Here is a 24,454-nt window from a genome sequence, read left to right on the forward strand (position 1 = left end):
TGTAACTCATTGTAAACATAGTTAGACCAGATCTTGCAGCCATTATCACATCGTCGTAATGTTGTTTTTCTTTCTTTTTTTCCATAAATACTATAATGGGCACTGCTCTGAAGAACTAGCATGTCTTGTGCCATCTACTAAAATTCATTCTTAAAAACAGGTGTGGAGGCAAGAGCAAGCTATAGCCGGCCATTCCTGCTGAGACCTGTATGTATGTATATATGTATGTATATATATATGTATATATGTATATATGTATATATATATATATATATATATATATATATATATATATATATATATATATATATATATATATATATATATATATATATATATATATATATATAAATGCATTATTTGACCAGCAGTCTGACATTAAACTGAAATAGGAAACTGCCAGAGCTTAAGTACATACATCAACTGACTAAATAGGGAAACCATGTAAGAGAGTGCCACTACATCAAATAAGGGTTTGAATTATTGTAGAAATCATTTTTTTCATTATTCTTCATTTTTCCACTTTTTTTTGAAAAACATTTATGGAATTAGGTAAGCAAAAAATGTCACTATATGCATATCTATATCGCCTGTAGTAGATGAATATTTATACACAAATATAAAAGCATTTAAATTGACAATGGCAAATTAAATTTCTCTGGCAGCTATTAGAGTTTTTTATTTTTTCATAAAAAAGAATAAGTAGACCTTGGTAATAAATACAAATTTCTAAATTTCATGCACATAAATTTTTAAATTTCATGCAGATAAAGCTGATGTAGATGATTGACAACCTTTATTGGTTGGTGAAGAAATAGCACTGTTGGAAGGAAGATGAACTGTTGGAAGAAAGATGAACTGTTGGAAGGAAGATGAACTAATTTCTATCATATTAGTCTAACTATCAGTCTCTTTTTGTGATTTAAATTAATCCTTTACATTGAACAAAAGCTTTTAATCAAATATTTTTGCTCATTGAGGAAAAGTTTATACAACTGTGGACAATACATGTACTTCACCAATACATACATTAGAATGACCTTCTAATAAAATATTAATAAAATTGTAATAAATAAAATTCTAATAAAATTGTAAGTCAATAGTTATTACTCTAGAGTCATCTGCAAGGCTTACAAGAAAATTATGTAATGTCCAAATAAGCAGGATTGGACTAGCCAGTGAGTTTTTTTTGAGGCGGGGGTGGGTGGGAGTGGTGGGAATTTCCCTCAGGCCCCTGCCATGTCTGAAAGTCCTGGGCCTCACTATAAATCAAGATGCACAAGTAAAACACAAAAATTAATAATAACTATTTGTTTATATGCATCAATTTCGCAAAAACAAGACAATAAATATAGTTTATTTCTACAATTAAAATACGGATTATTAGTAAAAATAAATTATTTCTACAATTAAAATATGAAATATTTTATATAATATACAAAGACATCATAGAGCAGCCTTATACTATTATTTATTAGTGGTAGAGTAAACTATCTTGAGTAAGAGACTGAAAAATTAATTTATTACAAAAAAAACATTAATTTTCGTGTTTTTATCAAGTCATGTGTATATATATTTTATATTAGACCAGGACCCTGGAGAGGATGAAAATGTGCTAGTGCAAAATTATTTAACACATTGTAAGGAGGCCTCCTCCTTACGACTATTATTTTATTAAGACATTCAAAACGTAATAATAATTATAATAATAAGCACTGGCATATAAGAAGCCAGTGCTTCCCAACCAGAAAGGCTCAGAAATATTTAATGAGGCTGGAGATTTTTTTATTTAAAACATTATTTCTTAGTAAACAATATATTTCAGTTTTTTTATTTATAAAAAATATATATTGAAATATAATTGGAGTTCAGCTTTAAATACAGTAAAATGAGTTAATGAAAAAAATTTCTAATTTTTTAAGAAAAAAACTTTTTCAGAAAATTTTTTAATACATAATTAAAAATAATTTATATTATGATAAAATAAAATATATAACATATTATGAAACTAAAATTAAAGTCTTTAATATTTACATTTGCATTAATGACTATGTTCTTTAAACAAGAAAATACAAATCTTTTGCATGATTTTTGCCTTTATTTTCTGCACATTATTGCCATGCTTAAATACAATTTTAGCATGGCAATAATGTGCAGAAGATAAAGTGGTGAAACTCTGCAATTTAGAATTACTATATTTTTAAAACCTTGCTTAAGGATTTATTTTTTTAAACGTGTTAAATAAATAGATGGACGGAGTGCATGGTCAAAGATATATATAGATACTTGCATGAACATTTTTAGAAATTTCATATACCTATATAACAAAAAACTTACTTTTGCTAAATTTTTTGCTATCATAAGGGCCCTATCTATGTCTTTCCCACTCGGACCCCTAAGTTCCAGTCTGACCATGCAAATAAGACTAATTACTGATGACAGCCAACTTACTTACAGCAATCTCTAAAAATAGTTGTAAAAATTTTAATACATTTTCAATGAACAACCATTCACTTAAAATAATTTAAGTGAAATACTAAATTCAATAAATGAAGGCGATCTGCTGTTTTTAAATGAAAACCGCAAGTGGGTTTTCATCATTCCGCAACCGCAAGTGCTGTTTTCATCATTCATTTGAAATTAATACTAAACTTTGCCTGCTGTGTAAAGTTGCATAGATTCATTGAGAGATTTAACTCAACCCAGTATAAAGTATGTACTATTCTATCTTGTTGGAACACCTTGGATAGGTAATAAAGGTGTTGAAATTTTGGAACCTACTTCTTTCTGCCTTCTTTTTTTGTGCAAACCAAACTTGAATGGTTAAAATTAGTAATTAAAATTAGTTCTGTATTTCTTTAGGATGTTGTTTACACTAACCTGATATTTTATACCCTATAATTTTGTTTATGGTGTCAAATTCTTAGATACCATTAGTTACTTTAAAACGAGACTTCCAAACAAAGTCAATGATTGGTCAACAGATTTTACTTTATCAAAATATGAAGTCACATAATTAAGTTGTTTTAAAAAAGTGAAAGTTGTTTCAAAATATTTGAAAGTTATTTCAAAGATATGTAAATATTGTTTTAAAACATGTGAAAGTTGTTTTAAAATATTTTAAAAAGTTGTTTTAAAATATGTGAAGTTGTTTCAAAATAAGTGAATGTTGTTTTAAAATTTGAGAAAATTGTTTTAAAATATGTGAAAGTTGTTTTAAAATTAACTGTTTTAAAATTAACTGTTTAAGTTTAAGTTTAAACAAAGTTGTTTAAGTTTAATTAAGTTGTTTTAAAATTAACTGTGTTAATATATCTTTTACTAACATTTGTGGTCTGCAAAGCAACCTTCCATCAGTTGAATCTTACCTCTTGCAAAATTCACCAGATTAGATTGCTCTCAGTGAGGCTAATTTAAATTCTGCTAATCCTTCTTCTGGTCTCAGTGTCGATGGGTACTATATTTTGATTCACAAAGACTCTCATATCACATGCTTGGCTTTGGGTATACATACACATTAATTTACCTATTTGTCGCAAAATAAGGTTTGAATCCTTTGCCGATTCTTTAATGTGCTTCCGCTTAGCACCTTTTCAATCTATCATCTTTCTCTTTGTTCTTTATCATTCTCCTTCTTTCCAAGACTGCACTCTTTTGGATGTAATTTCTGATCAAATTTACAATGCCCTCTTTCTTTACCCCTCTGCCAATATTGTTGTTATTAGTAACTTTAATGCTCATAACACTGAATGGCTTGGCTCTAACGCCATTGACCCTGCTGGCATGGTCGCTGCTCAAAAGAGCTATAATCTCTAGTTCCATCAACTAAGACTCCTTCTTGCTTGACTCGTCATTTAGCAAAAGTCTAATTATTTTCCTGTATCTGTCCCTGCATGCTCTTCAACCTTTTATTCATCTAGTTTTTTCCCCTGCACCTCAACCTTTTGGAACTCTCTCCCATCTTCATGTTTTCCTAACTCATACAATCTTTAACTTTTTGAGTCTTCTCAAATCTTCTATTCTTTTTTTCTAGTAACTCCTAACTTAATAGTGGTTGCTTGCAGCCTTGTTGGGAGTGAATCAGAATAAAAAAAAATAATAAAAAAAATATGCGATAGTTGTTTTAAAATAAGTGAAGGTTGCTTTAAAATGTGTGAAAGTTGTTTTAAAATGTGTGAAAGTTGTTTTAAAATGTGTGAAAGTTGTTTTAAGATGTGTGAAAGTTTTTTTTAACAAAAACTTTTATTACTTTTTATCATTATTTTGTTAAAGAATAAGAAAAAAATTTCCAACATCAACTATTGTTTTTCTCTTAACTTGGCAAATAAAAAATCTTGTAGTTTTATAATTTTAATGTTATTTTTTAGTTTTTATTTTATAGTTTATAGTTTTTATTTAGTTTTTATTTAGTTTTATTATTTCTTTCTTCAATTATTTTAGTTTATATGTTATTTATTATATTTTAACTTGTTTCATAATTTTTTTAGTTTATGTACATTTTAATAGGATGGATGAATGAGGGTCATTCCAGCTAAATATAACTTATGCTTTATACCAGGTCTTCTTGGATCTTCTCACTACTTTTGATACTAGGTCTTCTCAGATCTTTTCACTACTCTTGATACCAGATCTTCTCACTACTCTTGATACCAGGTCTTATCTGATTTTTTTGACTTTTGGTGCACTTAGATAAAAACTTTTCTCCGAATTCTGTCTTTTATCCATCTTTTTACAGTTTCAGTGATATCGATACTCTGTTCCAATTATTCTTTTGTCATTGATTTGTTAAGATGATTTTGTCACACATTAGCTTTAAGTTATGTAATTTTTGTTCAACATGAAAATTTTTTTAAGTTGAAGAAACTAAAAATGATAGCTAAAACACCCAAAATTAAAGTTTTTATATGTAAAAAATTAAAGTTTTTATATGTAAATTCAATTTCAAAATGGTTCAACACTTTTCATAAGTTTTTTGATGATGATGCCTTATAAAAAAAGAAGTATTTCTTAAGAAACTTAAATGATATGATTCCAAAAATTTAAATGGATTAACATGAAACTAACATTTACAAGACAACATTTTAATCATTTACAAGACAACATTTAATCATTTACAAGACAACATTTTAACATAACATCTTCTGGACAAAAAAGGACAGCAATGTATCATGCAATTCTTGTTAGCTCAACTACAAGCAAGCATCATTAACTTAACATTTCATATATTACATCTCGGAGTTATACTCAAAACCTTTATTTTCCTAGGCATTTAACTGCTATTTTCAACATTACAATAAAATTTAATAACTTTATATAAAATTCTTTTCCATTTTTTTCCAAAGAAAGAAAAAAACAATTTATCTGCAGCAATTTGCATATCTGCACCATTTAACTAGTAAGATTAAACTCTTCATCAATATATTTATTAAACCAAAAAATTGGAGTTGAATTTTCTGATTGCAATTAGAACTTAACATTTTTTCCTATAAGTATATCAATGTTATTTACTTTTTGCTTAACTTCATTAGATAACTTATTGAGGGAATCTTTTTGACTTAACTAAACAGAATCTATATTTAAAGTCCTCGCAGTTCCTAATTATACTGTTTGTTAAAGTAGTACTAATTTCTTTTTACTAAGAGCAACTCTTGAGTGACAGCATGCGTTTTAAGAATCATGCACTGCTTTGCACTTATTCCAGTTTGCACTTATGCCATTGTTTGGTAATTCTTTTGGCGCACCTATGCTAGTTTTTGCAACTGCTTCGCACTTATACCAGTTCGCACTTATGGTAATATTCACAATTTTTTTTTGGCGAACTTATGCCAATTTGCACTTAAGCAGACTCACTGTTATTAAATTTACACTTAATCAGTTGCCCAAATTTGTAACTAAAATCAATATGTATTTTTGACAAAAAAAAAAAAAAAAAAAAATTAAACTGTTTAATTTCTGCTCAAAAAAAATTTAAATTAGTCTGAATTAAGTGAAGCTTTAGTTATGTCAGACTTTTTGAAAATGTCTAACTTATTGAGATGATATTATGTTTATCAAGATTATATTATGATATATTGTTTTTTTTTCTTTTGACCATCCAGACAATGTTTTATTTTGGAATGCCCTATTTCTTTGATATAGATACAAATGATTCTTTTTTGTCGAGTCCTTTTACTATTATGTATTTCTTTGTTATAGATCTACTTGTTACTATAGTTACTTATTAGCTTTTTATAGCAACCTCTAACATTTTTAGTAAAATTTAATCAAAGATTAGCGGAATCAAAGATACCATTGAAAATGTTTAATTTGTTAAATTATATTTGACACAAAGGTATTTAATTTTCGAACATTATAAGTTTTGAATTTTAATTGACATTTTCGAATTTTAAATATATTAGTCATTAAAATAAATACAATTTAGTCAAAGCTTAACTGAATTGAAGATATCAGTGAAAATGTTTAGCAATATTTAATTATATTTGATGCAAAGGTATTTTATTTGTGAGCATTCTAAGTTTGGAATTTTTATTAAAGGATTGAAAGTTTTATCATTTTTAAGTCCTAGTTAAGCAAAGTTTTTTGCCAAAGGGACCTTAAAAAATAGTACAAGTTAGCGAATGGTCTGACTTAACCAGGGTACGACTAAAACAGATGATTTTATAGTAAGTTGATAAAGAAAGTTCAAGGGAAATTAAAAATTCGTCAGACTTAGTAAAAGTCAGACTTTTAAACATTCCAAGGGTATGAGTTAACAGAATTCTACTGTATTTTTCAAAAATAAAAAACAGGAAAAAAAAAAAGGAAAAAAATCACAAGACCAAAATAACTGTTTTTGATGTTTTAAAAAAATTTACTTTTTAACATTTTACAAATGTAAAAAATTCTCAGAATAAATTCCTTTGACATCAAAATCACATTTGTATTTACACTTTTTTTAGTATCTAAGAGTTTCTCCTCGTTATTTGATTAAACAATTTGTCAATATTAAAAATTAAAATTAACTTGTATTATATTGAAAAATATTTTTTCATTTATGTTAAAAAAGAAACTTATTTCTATTAAATACGTGTTTTTTTAAATGCAACATTGTTATTATTTTGTTAATACTTCATCCTAAATACATCTGTAAAAACATAAATCCTATGAGAAAAGCTGCTGTTAGAAAAAGACTTCATTTTTATTCAATATTTTGCTTTTTAAAACACCTCTTACTTTATAACTTCTATAAATTTATGTAGCATACATTGTAGCTGATCCAGCTCAAGTAAAACATCCTTAAGTCTTTTTTCAACGTCATCGTTTTTGTTTTTGCTACCAAAATTTGATGCATAATTTTCTTTAAACTCAATCAACTGATTAACTAAATCCTAAATTATCAAACAAATCAAATATATATATATATATATATATATATATATATATATATATATATATATATATATATATATATCATTATAATTATTGTTATTAATTTCATTGCTATCATTAATACTAATATTAGTAGTAATACATTATTATTAAATAATATACATTAATATAATATTATTAAATATAACTTATAAAATCTGCTTTTATAAATTTTCTTTAACAAATATTTTTATTTATAAAGGCATTAGGGATCATAAATTTACCAACCCTTTTATTCACCAGTCAATGTGTTAATAAAAATTAAAATTCTGGTTTATCATTAAATTACAGTAAACTTTTGAATATTACTACAATTATAGCAATTAAGTACCATTTTTATTAAATAACATCAGAAAAAAAAAACTTCTTTAGATGTTTAAGTAAAATTTAAAGCCTCATTTTCTAATTGAGACTTTGTAACAATATACACCAAAATTAGATTCTAATTAGGAGATGAGACGTACCAAATAAAAAAAATAGTTTTTACAACATCATTGTACTTTAAGTTGAAAAAAAGTAAGAACAATCAAGTGAAAACCAATTAATGAATTGTGGAAACTAATAAAATTAAACATTTTAAAAATAACTGCAAAAGCGCAAACTTAATTTACTCGAATCTTTTATTTTGAAAGTACTATTAAAGCCTTGGAAAGTTTATACATAAAAACCCCTAATGGAATTTTTACAAGGCATCAATTACTTGTAAGACATCAAACATTAGTTGAATCTTTAGAAGATTTTCTTCAGGAACTGCATAAACTCAGCAAAAATTGTAATTATAAGGATGTTTCAACTGAACAGTATTAAAGGAAGAAATGAGACACTTTAATTTATGGATTAACTTCAAATTCGATTGGCCAATGCCTTTAATTCAGCATTGACTTAACAACCAGCATTTAACCAAGCTTGCTTTCTTGACATTGCTCAGAGGAACTCTGAGTCTTATATGCAGTCTTATTAATCCCCTTCATTGTCTACCAATTCTAATATTGTTGCTGCTATGAAATTACCAGAAGAACCTTTAGCAGTGCCCAATACTGTTTATCTACAAACAAACTGCGTTAATTAACCAACTTAATCAAACCTGTGCTAAGAAAAAAAGTCCAGCTCAAAACATTATCTGTTTTAAATGTGGAAAAAAAAGACATTTTCCCAAGGTATGTCTTGGCAAGCCAATGAATATAACCCACAGTGTTTCAGTTGCAATGCCTAAACCAAGTTTGTGTACTATTTTAAGTAGTTATCCTTGGAGTCTTTCTCATGTATCTGTTGTTGTCAGAATTAATGATGAATCATTAACCGCACTATTTGATTCTTGTAGTTCAAATAATTATAAAAGCAAAAAAATTATTGATACTTTGAAAATAAAATCATTACCCAGTAAAAGAAAAATTTCTATGATCTTTTCAACAATGGAGATTACTGGTTTGTTGCACAGTTAACCTTGAAGTAAATGGTTTAATGTATAATAATATACAACTTGGTGTCTTAAAAAACCTTTGTAGTGATGATATCATATTTGCTATGACTTTTAAATAGCAATACAAAAATTCGATTTTTTTATTTACTGTAGAAAAAGAAGTCTTAATCACAAGGGAAAACAACATATATGCACTGCAAATGGCAAAAATAAAAATACTTTCCTTGTTTATAAGTATTTCAGAAAAAACTCAGCTACAAAACTAAGAAGATTTAGTTAAAATGATCAAAACTTTATTGAAAGTGAAACATTACAGTTATTATTGAATGGCATAATTGAGCAATACTTCTCCCCATGGAGAGCCAAGAATAGTTAACCTTTACACCTAACTAGACACATATCCTCTTCCAAGATTAGATGATATGATAAATGATCTTACAAAATACAAAATAATTTCTAACTTTGACTTGATTTAGACAAAACCTATTCAGATTTACTACCTCCTCCCTCTGACTTTTGATCACTTACTTAAACATTGGGTATGTTTTCTTATTACATTAAGTAGATTTCTTCTTTTGTTAATAAAGTTTGACCTTTAATTAATGTTAAACCATTTCCAACAATAGTAAAGGATTTGATGCGCTTCAATTACTTAAACAAGAACTTCACACCGCCACTTTGAGTTCTATCAATAAGAGCTTATCTTTTGTTGTTGAATATGATTCATCAGAAATAGCAGTATCAGCTATTTGAATCAATTCTTGAATCAAAAAAGTCGTCCACTTGCTCTTGAACATTGAACATGATTAAATTAACTACCTAGCAGTAGAAAAAGAAGCTGTGGTTATTATTGAAGCTGTTCTATAATCACAACATTTATTGTTACCATTATTGTTTAGAATGCAAGGAGTGTGCATATATTGACAGACTTGAAGAGGGAGTGTACATGCATCAACCAAGGACTATGTTTTGGCAGGCAATCTAATAGTTCAATTACTTTTTTAAGTTTTAAAAAGGTTTTAAACTTAAAAAGATTGTGCCGCAAAAAATTTCAGGGCTTTTTGTTCCAAGGCTCTAAATATTGCAATTTTTGGTAAAGTATCCTTATTTGACATAAATATAAACATATAAATGTCTTTCAAATATCAAAAAAACTGTGTCTACCCCTGATACAAATATATAATATATATATATATATATATTCACACAAATATATATATATATATATATTCACACAAATATATATATATATATATATATATTCACACAAATATATATATATATATATATATATATATATATATATATATATATATATATATATATATATATATATATATATACATATATATATATATACACACACACACACATAGAGTTAAATCATTATATTTCAACCAATGGCCTGTGGGGCAACATCTCTGGTTTTCCAGATTTTTACATATCATTATCTAGATTATGTAGATAGGTTACATTTGAAATTTTAGACTTCCAAGTGTAACAGTTTAGAAAATATAGTTTAATAAACACTGCGCAGTGGCCCCCCTCGATTTAAGAACTGTAAAAACAGACTACTTTAAAGCCTCATAACTTTTTTCTTACTTTCAACAAGTGTCTCATTTTTTCTAGAAGTGTTTTCTGGGTAGTTCTGTATTAAAAATACTGGTTTTTGTTAACTTGTATCAGACTAGAAAAAAATTATAGCCTCCTCAACTTCGAAAAAAATTGGAAAAATGCTAAAAGAGGCTAAACTGAAGTTAACTGTAGTACTTTTCTATTCTAAAACAAGTCCTTACAGTTTAGTTTTCTGATTAGCTGCTCTTATTTGCAACAAACAGGCAAAAAATAAGCTGCTTGTTGCAGCTTAGAACTGAAATATATCTAAAAATGTTTTGTCCATTTGCCAAAAAAACCCCATTTTCAGCCATTTTGAAATGCTCGTAATTTTTTCTAACACTTTGTATTGATCTAACTCAACAGTAATTAAGACCATAAGATCCAACTATCTGAAAATGCAAACATTTTTACTTGTTGCATTCACAACAAAAATGGCAGCATTTTAAAATAGCCCTACTTTTTAATTACCAAGGGTTGGGCGCATTATTGGAAACCAATGCCCCCCCCCCCCAACCTGCCTATATATATATATATATATATATATATATATATATATATATATATATATATATATATATATATATATATATATATATATATATATATATATATATATATATATATATATATATATATATATATATATATATATATATATATACATATATATATAAATCTTTTTGATATTTTAAACTTTGTTGTTGCAATTCTTTTTTCTTTTTTTGTTTGTAAGTTTTATTTATAAATTTATATAGATTCAATAACAATTCAATTCGATTCAATTTTTTATAGTGAAGAAAATAATGAATTCTTGTTCTATTGGGATTGAACTAAAGTTAGTCATACAAATACATAAATACATATGGGGTCAGTCTGAAATTTTGGAAATTTTAAATGAGGAAAAATACTTGCTGAGCTTAAGAACTGGAATAAAAAAATAATAATCTGCATACAATTTGTATTCATCATAGTCTACAACTTATTAAATACTATTCAACATTTTATAAGTCATACTGTGACCCTCTCTCAATTCATTCAAAGATTGTTAAAGGAAATCTGACAACTGTCACTTTGGAGCATAATCAACTGAAATCTGCTTTAATTCCTGGGAAAAAAATATGTTTTAGTTGCGTTAGAAAAATCAAGAATGTTGAAGCAGTTGAAGAGAGAAAAGATCCAGATTATGAATTTCCTGATAATAAAAAAAAAAGAAAAAAGTTAAGTTGTTGAATGAGTCTTTGAATTCATTTGAACAAGAAGCGACACAAATTGCTACGCTTAAAATCTCCTCTCTAGATTATCTAGTAGAACATCTAAAACAAAAGTTTCATAATAAGAATAGTATTTCAAAGAAAAGAAAATTACTCACCTTCCTAAATTCATTTATTGTTTACTGAATGGTCCAATGGACAGTTCCTGCCCATTGGACCATTCAGGAAACAATAAATGAATTTAAAACAACACTATATATAGTAAAGCAAGCAAGAGCTTTGCGGGACAATAAAGAAATCCTTAGTAAAAGATCAACTGACATAAGAAATAAAATTGACTTCTGAAGTTATAAATCAAATTGTCAACTTTTATGAAGATGATAGTAATAGCAGATAGTATTGCCAGGTAGAAAGGATTATATTAGCATAAAAACAGTTGAAGGTAGAAAGCACATTCAGAAGAGACTCATATTATGTTAATTTTCAGAATCTTTCAGAACTTTACCAAAAATGGGTAGAAGAATCTAAGTCTTATGATATAGTTAAGGTAGGATTAAAATCATTTGCTCTTTTTCAAAACACTGTGTACTTGCTGGAAAATCTGGCACCCATACCGTCTGTGTTTGTATCCACCATCAAAATTCAAATCTAGTAGTAAAAGCATTTAAAAATGAATTAAAGTTAAAAGAACTGATGGCCTTAGCTGTATGCTCATAAGAAAATAAAGAATGGTTCACGAGTGTAAAAAGTGTTCCGGAAAAGAAAGATGATCTGGTTGGAGATTCAGCAAATGAAATAACTTATAACAATGGTTGAAAACTGATAGATTCTCCTTAGAAACAATAGTTAAAAATCTTGATGAGTTTCTTGAAGAGTTAACAAACAACTTATATGAACTCACAAAACATCATTATGTCAGCAAATCTCAGACATACTTTTTAAAGCAGTTAAAAGAAAGCCTGAAAGCAAATAAATGTATTATACAAATGGATTTTACTGAAAATTTTTTATTTGTCATAATGGATGAAATTCAGGAAGAATACTTTTCTAAAAATCAGGCAACTCTTCATCCATTTGTTATATATATGAGATCTTTAAATGGAAAACTGACCCTAGAAAGCAAATATTATTGCATTATATCAGACAATCTGTTTCACAATACTGAGGCAGTCTTCACTTATGTTTCAAAAATCGTATTTATTCTAAAAGAAGAATATCCACAAATTCAAATGATTCATTATTTCACTGATGGTGCAGGCAGCCAGTATTAAAATAGGTAGGTTTATTTTTTAGTTCACATCATTCAAAAAATTCTGATTAAATAATTCTAAACAAACCATATTCAGCTATTGGAATGATGTTTTTCAAATTTGCTATAGAATTATTAGAATATTATTTTTTTATTAGATATATTGATTTCACTTTATGAATATAATTTTTCTTAATGTATTAAATTCTGAATCACTATTGTATTCTGAACAAAGGATTAGTTTACGTTTGCAAAATAAGATGTCAACAAGCTTGTCTAATATTAAATTAAATCTTTCTTTTTCAGTTTTTTTCCCACGTCCAACACTAACATCAACTTTCATAAACACTAAGTTTTTTATAAATTGTTTTTTCATGAATTACAACAGGATATGTATAAAGTGAATTTGCTTTTATTCAATGACCAAGTAAAGCGGGTAACATATCAGTTACTAGCTGATCTACAGAATAGTTTCTTATATTTTTCTCATAATTTTCTTTTAGAAATATGCCATTAATGTATTATAGGTTTAATTTGAATAACCTTTACTTTCATGAAAAAGACTATGAGTTGAAAGCAGATTGGCATTTTTTTGGCACTGCACATGCAAAAAGTGCATGTGATGGAGTAGGTGGTACAGTGAAAAGAGTAATTAATAACCTGCCCCTCCAAAGGTCAATTGTAAATCAAATTTTGACACCAAAGGACATGTTTTTAGTTGCTAAAGAAAATTTTAAAAACATCAGGTATAGCACTTTGTTTTTGTCTAAATGCAAATGGATTTTGGTTATGATTTTTTTTTCAAATAATGGATGTCTTGTATCCGATATTGTTATGAACTTTTATTTGAAATAAAGAAAATAGTTTATATTAGTCTTAGTTGTAAAATGTCAATCCTAATAAAACAAATTTTAAACTTTTTTGCTATAAGTTTTTTATAAGGAATATTATAAAGAAAATGGTACTTTAAAACAAGAGCTTACTAATTATATTTTTTAAATTATATTCTTGGATTATAAGATTTATGTTGAAATTTATTTTTAAATTTCTCTATATTTCTGAAAACAAAACAGCTGTTAACATTCATGAAGTACTTGCTAAACAATTTGAGAATGTTCCTGCTATCAAAGGAACCTGCTCATATCATTGTTTCTCACCTCTATCGTGTTGTTTAAAAGCTTATGAAACATCAATGAGCACAACATTTGACATTTTTCACATGCTGAAAGATACTTGCATTAATACACAAAAGTTAGTAATTGTTGACATAAATATTGCTGATAGGGTATTGGTGCATTATTTTGGTGAATTTTTTCCCGGAAAGATAATAGATATTAAAGATGACTATATATCTGTCAGCTGTTTATATAAAGCTGGCAATTATTTTAAATAAAACACTAGATATCCAAAAATACCAGATATCCATTGGTATCCATTTAATGACATTACTTCCACATTACATGAGCCTGAGCTCCAAAACACAAGAGAATTTTATTCCTGCTTTATAAAAAACAAGATTAAATAAATTGTACTGTATTAAGTGTTTTAAATTAGCAACTAATTATAAATTAAAAATTAAAACCAAATGTAATAATAAAAGTGTTTTCTAACAAGTTTCGACTTTTTCCTTTATTAATCATTATTTATTTTTATTATAGAAGTTTTTATATTTTTTAGGCACCCTGATGTATCATGAATATCCCCTTGATATATTATGAAAGTCTTATTAAAAAATGTTCAACATAATTTTGTAAAAAATCAAAGGTCTTTGACTTTGAGATATAACACTTTGAGATATAACAACTTTGAGATTAAAAAACAGATCAGCATGGGGGCAATCAACCATGTCTTTCATTTTTTTTTTAAACAATTTATAATCAGTTGCACCCATTAAATATGCTATTAGGCAGGTTGGGGGGGGGGGGAGAATGGTTTCCAATAATGCGCCCAACTCTTGATAATTAAAAAGTAGGGCTATTTTAAAATGCTGCCATTTTTGCTGTGAATGCAACAAGTAAAAAATGTTTTTACTTTCAGATAGTTGGATCTTATGGTCTTAATTGCTGTTAAGCTTAGATCATTCAAAGTGTTAGAAAAAGTTACGAGCATTTCAAAATGGCTGAAAATGGGACTTTTTTGGCAAATAGACAATTCATTTTTAGATATATTTTAGTTCTAAACTGAAATACATCTAAAAATGTATTTTGCCTGTTTGTTGCAGATAAGAGTAGCTAATCAGAAAACTAAAGTTTTTACAGTTTTTAAATCGAGGGGGGCCACTGCGCAGTGTTTATAAAGCTATATTTTCTAAACCGTTACACTTGGAAGTCTGAAATTTCAAATGTAACCTATCTACATAATGTAGATAATGGTATATAAAAATCAGGAAAATCAGAGATAATGCCCCACAAAGTTTTCTCAAAATTGGTTGAAATGTAATGATTTGACCCTATATATAAATATGTTTTTTAAAATATGCTAGTTTTTTAATTTGCATTTTTGGGATTTTTTAAAAATACTATAAATTTTAATTCACTCCCAACAAGGCTGCAAGCAACCACTATTAAGATGAGAGTTACTAAAAAGAATAGAGTTATAGAGCAAGCAAACAGTGGACAGAAGACTTGAAAAGTTGTAGGTTGTATGAGTTCCAGAGGGTTGAAGTGTAGGGAAAAAAACTAGACAAATAAAAGTTTTTTAGAGCATGCAGAGACAGATACAGTAAATGAATGAGACTTAGCTGAATGACAAGTTTAGCAAAAATGAGTATAGTTGATGGAACTAGAGATGATAGCTCCTTTGAGCAACAACCATGTTAGTATTTGTAGAAAAGAAAAACGACTTGAAATGATATGTAATCTTGGATCCAAAATTGTAAACTAGAACTCTTACTTTATTTAGAGTTTGTTCTATTTAGCTTGTTCTCAAAATATGCTGTTGAATACTTTGAAAATTTTGAACATCTTATATGATGTGCTAGGAAACTTTAAAGTGAAAACTGGATTTTTGCTATACCTGATAAAAAAAATAGGCCAAAAATACATCACTTTTTTTCAGGTTTGGTTCAATTTTTTTTAAACAAGATGAATGTACAGGATTTATGCCTGGTAAAAAAAAATAGCGTTTAGGTTTAAGGTGTTATTGTTATGCAACCTTCATGAAATTAAAAATTTTAAAACTAAATACCTTGATTTTATTAAAAGGATTTTCACAGTTTTGTAGTTTGCAACACTTAATGATGAGAAGTATTTTCAATTGACACATTTTTTTGGAGTACCATATATCATATGGTCCTTTAAAACATTACCCTCAGCTCTCTTATAATGTTACCTCCACCTGATAATGCTAAATCTCTGCACTGGATTACTGGAATGTTATCATGCTACGCATAATGGATCTGAAAATTTTTAAATAAAATTTAATCTTTGAATTTGGTTACTGAATTCCTACTCAACAGAAAATATTAGCATTGGAAAACTCAAAATATGAGTTGCTTTCCATTCATATACTCTTCAAGAATGTAAACAATATTATTCATTAGTTAAGATCTAAAAGCTCAAGCAAATTTCATAGCTATAAATCGTTGGTGAGATTATCTTCTCAGTCATCATTACATTCTTATCACAGATCAACACTCTGTGGTATTTACATATGATTATAAATCAAATAGTAAAATAAAGAATGATTAGTTAATGCATTGAGGAACAGTCTTGCCTCCATATTCTTATGATATTCATTATCTTACAGAACAGTGCTACAGTGTCCCAGATACATTTACTTGTATTTGGTAAGCAGCAATAAGTTTAGACATTATATGATTTGCATGCTACACTTAGCCATCCTGGTGTTACTTGGCTCTATTATTTTATTTGGTTAAGTGGCCTACCTTAATCAGTAGAAAATGTAAAGCAAGTATGCAGAGATTGTATAATATGAAATGAAATAAAACCTAAGTCTCGTCAAAATGTTGTGCACTTAATTAAAGCAACTCAGTCTTTTTAATATATATCTGTAGATTTTTAAAAACCATGTCCCCAAATAACATCTGGGTACATCAATATTATGATACCTATATATATATATATATATATATATATATATATATATATATATATATATATATATATATATATATATATATATATATATATATATATATATCAGGGATGCAAAGTCCGGAGTCGAAGTCCGCGTCCATGGAGTCCCTATTTTAGCCCGGAGTCTTAGGAGTCCATAAAAGTTTTAGGACTCCGGGACACTTTTTTTTTTTGGTAATATGCTTGTCACAAAGCAATAAAAAAGAGCATTTAACCGGCAAGCTAACCTTCTTTTTCGCTGATTTTTTTTATTTGGCCAGATTGAGTATCGGTTTGATTGTCGCGCCTTGTTAAGAAGCATTACGCAGCAACATTTTAAGTGCGAAATGGCCATTTACCTACCCGTTCAGTAGTTATACGTTAAACAAAAACTTTTATTGTTTAGAATATTTAAATTATCTTTTGATATTGCTTATGTGACGTTTATTCAGAAAATATAAAGTAAAACCATTTAACCGCAATCGTGATCTAATAGGTTTTTTGTTAAAGAAACAGTTTGTTTAATTTTATTTTTTTTGTTAAAATTAGTTAATAAAGTGTTTTAAGTTTAAACTTTTCATCATATTTTATTATAAATTCACGGTTTGTATGGAAAGGAGGTTGTTGCCCCTTCCCCTCTAAAGAGAGGGAGTTAACATTTGACTTACAGTTCAATATTTTTTATAAGACATTTGTCACTTTTGAAGAACTCACCCTCCTTGTTTTACTTATAAAATCGTTCCGTGGCTAGACCAGTAGGTAATAATATGTTTGAGTATTTATTTGTTGAAATTTTTTTTAATACCAAATTTAAGAATAAATGATATTTTAGTTTAGAAACTTTTCTTTTGCATAAGTGATTCCGTTATTATTAACTTTTTAGATTTATCATAGAAAGAACGTCGATTAGAAATGATGAACTAGTTTATGAGCAATAAACAAATATTTTACCAAAGTAAAGTTCTTTGAAAAAAATTGTAGATAGAATTTGTGCTTTGTTTAAGCACTGTTTAAAACCGTTAAGTAGTGTGAAACTATAATTATAAACAAATAAAACTTTTAACTACTTTTATTAGGAAAAAAATTGTTTCTTTTAATTTAAACTAAAGTGTTGTAAGATAATACAATTATGTACATTGGTTTTCGGTCTTCTCTTCTTAAAAAATGAAATTTTTTATTTTAATAACACTTACTGAAAAATTGCAATGAAAGCGGTATGGTTTAGATACGAAAAGATATCAAATTTAACTAACAAATTAATTATACGCAATAAATAAAAAAGTTCAAATTTCTCTATAAGTTTGCTATAAGATAATTAGTTTGCTGAAGCATGTATAACAGAGAACAAATACTTTGCATGTTCATAATAACTTGAAATAACAACATTATTTATAATAATATTTGCTGTTTACTCATGAGCAACAACCTTGACTAGTAATGGCCGCTAAATATGCATCAGATACGATCTACTGACATTTTCATCGTACAAATAAAATGTTGAATGGATGTAAAGACGCTTTAAATGTCTTGTTCCCGAAAGAAGTAAAAGTAATGAGTTATGCGGTAAAGAAATTACATGTGCCGCAAAAGCTCGCATTAGCAACCTTATATGACATTTATCTAGAAAACACGCGGAGCTCGTCGTTACATTAGAAAAAGAAAAATTTGGAAAACAAGTAGAAGAAAAGAATAAGAAGCAAAAACATACAGCCATCAAATACAGCACTTCACAGCAATCCATATTAAAGTGTTTTGTACCGCAGCAAATTAATTTGCATATAGAAAAAGACGAGTTTTTAGAAGCCTTAAACCAACTGGTTTTGGTTGAAGGCCTTTCATTCCAGGTTCAAATTATTTTTTCGTTAATATTTATTAATTAATTTCAAAAAAAATCTAAAAAATTATATGTTTTTTTGCCATTTTTGAATAATAATTTATTATTCTAAAAACAATTTCTATAGGCGTTTGATCGGGAACCTATTCAAAAGCTTTGCGGAAAAGTTGCATCTCATTTTGGATTTAAAATGAATAGAGGTAATATGAGAATTCAAATTAGTGATCTTGCCAAAAAGCATGGCGAACAAATCAAAAACAAATTATCAGAAATGCTAATTTATTTAAAAGTCAATTCTACATAAAGGCATATGCGCCACTACCTCGGTATAAACGTGCAATACTCAAACAATGATGAAATTGTTGTGATAAATCTTGGCACAATCGATACGAAGGGAAAACAAAGGGCGGTTTTTACACTAAAAAAATTATTGAGAAGTCTTTAGATAAGTTTGGAATCAATAAAATTAATATTTTAATTGTTGACAATATGCTTTTTTTACGAACAAACAAATTTTTTATTTGAATGTTTTTTGACAATGTAGATATTGTAATATTTTGTTCTTGAGACTATAATTTAAAGTGTAATTAATGTAAATAAATATTTAAATCTTTTTATAATTTTATGATCATATGTTTTCAATTAATCTGAGAAATTGAGAATTCTGTGCGTGCAACAATACAAAATAAATAAAAGTTATCTTTGGAGTTGTATTATTATTATTAATTATAATCCTGCAAAAAAGGGACAAATCGACTTTAGGATTTAAGCAGTGGTTGCGCTCAGCTGCATAAACGGATCCCTTATTTTTCCTAAAAAGTTAGGGATCCGTGGTTCAAACCCACCATTGGGCAAGTTTTGCGACATCGGTTAGGAAGGAGGAGTGAATTCCGGCACTTAAAATATATATTAATATATTATTCATAATAAAAATATTATTGGTACCCTATCACTTTCTGGCATTTATACATAAAAACTCCAGATAATAAAAATCCTTATTTAATTTAAGAAAGAAAAAAAAAAAATTCCGGAGTCCGGAGTTGGAGTCCATGATTTTTGAGCACGGAGTCCCGGAGTCCCAAAAAATCGATGGATATATATATATACACATATAAACATACATACATACATACATTATATATATACACATATATATATATACACATATAAACATACAATACAAACATACATACATACATACAATACAAACATACAATACAAACATAACAATATATATATATATATATATACACATATAAACATACATACATACATACATACATACATACATACATACATACATACATACATACATACATACATACATACAGGGCTTGTGATGAAGAAAATCGTCAAGGGTGTTATATCGCGCTCGTAAAATTAGAATATGTTTTCATCGGGCGTGATTATGTGCGCTCGAGATAACGTTGGCGAGCGCGATTATGAAAATTGCTAAAGGCGATACTCATAAAAAGCTTTTCTTTTTAATATCTTTTTTTATTTGTTACATAATTTTTTCGTCAAAAAATATTTGAATTAGTATCACACTTATGAAATTACTTCAATGAAAGAGATTTTTATACTTCCAAACTTCTTGTATTTTGTCAGATCGCGATTTTATTATTAACTATTTATGTTATAAAAAATTATATCAAACAAAAACGCAACTTCTTATTGATTTAGTATTGAAGTATAATTTAGTGACTTAGTTTTGCTTCGTTGTTTTGATATATGTATTTTAAAATGTTACTCTGTAAACTTAATTAACGGTTAATGGTTTTTATATTTCTTGATATTTTTTATTCAAATTAATTATTTAATTTTTTTCTAAAATTTCTTTTTTAAATTACGTTTTTTTATCTTAAAAATATAACACAAGAATAATTTGAAATAATAATAAATAAGAATAATAACTTTTTATTTAATAAATATTGACATCATTACTTAGTTTTCTTTTCAAATGTCCTTAATTGCAAACATTCTAAACAACAGAATCGTTTTAAATTTGAGTTAAAATAAATAATAGTTAATAAAAAATCTATACTATGAACAAAAACTAATTTTAAAAATTACTCTATTATTAATATTTATTTTTATCATAAACGATGTGTGGAATATTACAAACAATAAATCAAATAAATTTTACTTAATATTTTCACAAGATTAAAAATACTCCGCAGTTTTAATTTTCTTACAATGGTTTTCTAATTTTCTATTCTTATTTTATTTGTGCATTTTTGTATTTACATTGTGTTTCCACGTGCACATTTCATTATTGAAATTAGTGACGATTAACGACTTTAAACTGCTCATTCATTACGTTAGTGCAAAAGAGAACGACGGTGTGCTTTTTATATTTTATATCAGTTGTTTGATAACAGAATATCTTTAATAAAAAATCTTTTTTAAATATTTTATGAAAATAAAAAAATAATCTTGAACTATTGGACGAGCGTTATTTTATACGCTCGTTATAAGCTGAACGAGCGTTGTTTATTGCGCCTAGAACGTTTGAAAATACCGTTTACGGGCGCGTTTTACGAGCGGAGCGTGATCGCGCTTGCTTCATCACAAACCCTGTACATACATTCATACATACATACGTATGTACGTACATACATACATACATATATATATATATATATATATATATATATATATATATATATATATATATATATATATATATATATATATATACATATATGAATACATCTATATATATATATATATATATATATATATTTATATATATGTATATATATGCAGTGCTCGAAGTGGGAAAAAAAGGTAGCGGGATGGTTTTTAATATTTTCTAATCACCATCCCAACTATCCTAAAATTATAGATTTCGTATTTTGTGTAGATTAGATAAAGGATTTATAAATCCCTAGAGTATCCCTATAATAAAAAACCTGTATTAAAAAAACAATTTGAGGTCCGTTATATTCTTAAGAGACTGTCACCGTAAAATATTGAGTTGAGTTTCACATCAAACGTCATTAAGCAATCAAAAAACAATGGTATATTTAAACATTTTATTTTTAAACAAGTCTTTTTTTTTGTATTTACCAATTTCTAAATAATTGAAAAAAAATTCTGTCAGAATATCTTCAAAAATGTTTCACTTTCACTTAAAGACTTTAATGCCGGCGCTTCACAATTCCTAAAATTAGAATCGCGATGTCCTTTCCCAAACCACTTAATGACATAATCCTTTGGATCGAAATGCATAATTGGTGGACCTACTAATGAAATGAACATTAAACTTGACACAGTTTTTATTAATAAAGAGGTTCGCAAGGAAGATAAGATTATATTCATAGTAGAAAAAGAACGCTCACATTAAGCTGTTGAAACAATCAAGGTATTTATAGCAGTTCTCAGAGGCTGAAGATCAATAGGGGTTTTATTACAGTCACCAGTGGAAATGTATTCACGAAACCCTTGGACTGCTGTAATTTCACAAATATTTAAAGTAAATTGTAATTTGTAATTTCACAAATATTTAAAGTAAATTGTAAAATGTAATTTCACAAATATTTAAAGTTTTTGCTAATTGTCTAATATGGTTATCTCCAAAGCATGGATCTTGGTCTGCAAACCATTGTGGCATATCAAAAATTTGTAAATTTTTTATTAAATTATGGTATTTTTCTTTGTTTAGATCATTTTCTTTGTCTTGTAAAGATTTATGCGCAGCTCTAGTTGTAAACATTCTAGAATCAAGATTTTCACTTAGTTTACTAAAAAATTCATTTTGATTAATTTTAGAAACTTTTCTGATCTGTAGTTTGACGCCTTTAAATTCAAACTTTTCTGCTGCAAGCTGCGTTTGCGAATAATATTCACCTGAATTATTTCTCATTGATTGAAATATATGGTATTTTAAAATGATAAGCCGATGTGCATCAGATAAAGAAGTTTGCCTATCTTGTAATTTTTTAGAAAGATGTTCTAGTTCTATTAAAGCATCTAGCATTAATCCCATGTTGAGTATGAAATTGATATCACATCATTTATTTTTAAGACCTGCATATTGGGCTCTATCTCCTCCATTACGCCTTAAATCCAATGAAGATTCATAAAAGTGTTGATACAATGCTGCATAATTATTCCAAACAGCCATCACAGATCGAGCGCTAGACGACACCCATCTAGTGCCTAGAAATTGTCCAATGGAATTTAGTTTTACACTTAAAGCCATAGCAACAGTTTTCAGTTCTTTTTTGTTTTTAGGAGATGCACTGTAAATGGAATATAATTTATCAAAAAAGCTTTTCATGTGACAAATTGGTAAGATATCGCGCACAACATCATTTACTGCTAACTCTAATTGGTGATTGCCTTTTTGCCAAGCATATTAGAAGCACCATCACATGCAAAAGACACCCAATTATGTAATACAAAATTGTTGTCAAAACCAAAATCGTGTAAAGCACATATAAAAAAGTTTGCAATAGACGAGGCTTCTGTATTTGTTAACAGTAATAACTGGTAGGTTTTATTGTGCATTAGATAGATGTGAAGAAGTTAAGACTATTGCTTTTGACATTACTAAAGCCTTTGATAAATTTTAGCATGCTGGTCTTCTCCTTCTTCTTCTGAGAAAAATCTCACTTTTGCTACAGAATGGGGCTTTCAATGGCTGGTGAATTTTAACTCAAATAAAACCTAATTTTTTCAGCTAATTGTTATCGCAACAATCTAGTTCTTTCTACATTTATGAACAGTAAGTTGATAAGTCGTCTACCCTTTATCTTCTAGGACTAACTCTTACTTTCAATCTTTCTAGAAAACCACATATCAAATCCATTGCAAAATTAGCATCTGCTAAGGTTACACTTCTTAATCGAGCTTGCTAGTTTCTTACTCCCCATTCTATTCTTTATCTTTATAAATCTCAAATCTGTCCTTGTATAGAACTTTGCTGCCATATTTGAAGTAGATGCCCTTTTTCTTTTAGACAAGGTGCAAAAAAAGGATTGTAAATATGCATAGTTGGACCAGCTCTTGCAGCCAACATTCAACCATTGCCACATCGTCGTGATGTTGCTTCTCTTTCTCTTTTCTTGTGCCATCTACTAAAATTCATTCTTGTGTTAATCGTCATGCAATTAAATCTAATCCTTTTACTATGATATATATATATTTATATATATATATATATATGTGTATATATATATATATATATATATATATATATATATATATATATAAATTTGGGTTTTTAAAATATCTTCATAAAAAGTATTTGACAAACAAAAAGATTTGTTGCAATTTAAAAAAAAACGCTTTGATTTTTCTGGCAAGCGCTTTTTTATGTGGTGCCTGCCTGGAAAATGCATGTGTGGTTCCAATTTTTAAAAACTCTAAAAAACATTCCTCCCCTGAAGAAAATCCTAACCCCTCATTCTGTTATTAGCAAGGGCTTTGAATCTTTGATCAGCAAATTTCTAACATCCATCTTGAGTCAAAATAACATACTGTCTGACAATCAAATTGTTTTCAATCCTTTTGTTCTACTTCGTAACTGGTGCAACAAGACTCTATTGACTGGTGCAACAAGACTCTATTGACTGGTGCAACAAGACTCTATTGACTGGTGCAACAAGACTCTATTGACTGGTGCAACAAGAC

At 27.6% G+C, this 24,454-nt stretch overlaps 1 protein-coding gene across 3 annotated transcripts in view; it reads right to left on the minus strand.

The window, feature by feature from the left end:
* Window positions 1-24,454, minus strand: part of LOC136072127 (tetratricopeptide repeat protein 5-like) — a 52,285-nt gene that overhangs the window by 19,354 nt on the left and 8,477 nt on the right. For 2 of the 3 annotated variants that reach the window (XM_065820579.1, XM_065820580.1), the window contains exon 3: window positions 7,244-7,367. In XM_065820579.1, coding sequence (XP_065676651.1) covers window positions 7,244-7,367 — 124 coding nt within the window. Of the gene's footprint in view, window positions 1-7,212; window positions 7,368-24,454 lie in introns of all 3 variants that reach the window. The other variant, XM_065820581.1, reaches the window with a different exon arrangement.

Source organism: Hydra vulgaris, chromosome 15 (assembly GCF_038396675.1).
Source record: "Hydra vulgaris chromosome 15, alternate assembly HydraT2T_AEP".
NCBI lineage: Eukaryota > Metazoa > Cnidaria > Hydrozoa > Anthoathecata > Hydridae > Hydra > Hydra vulgaris.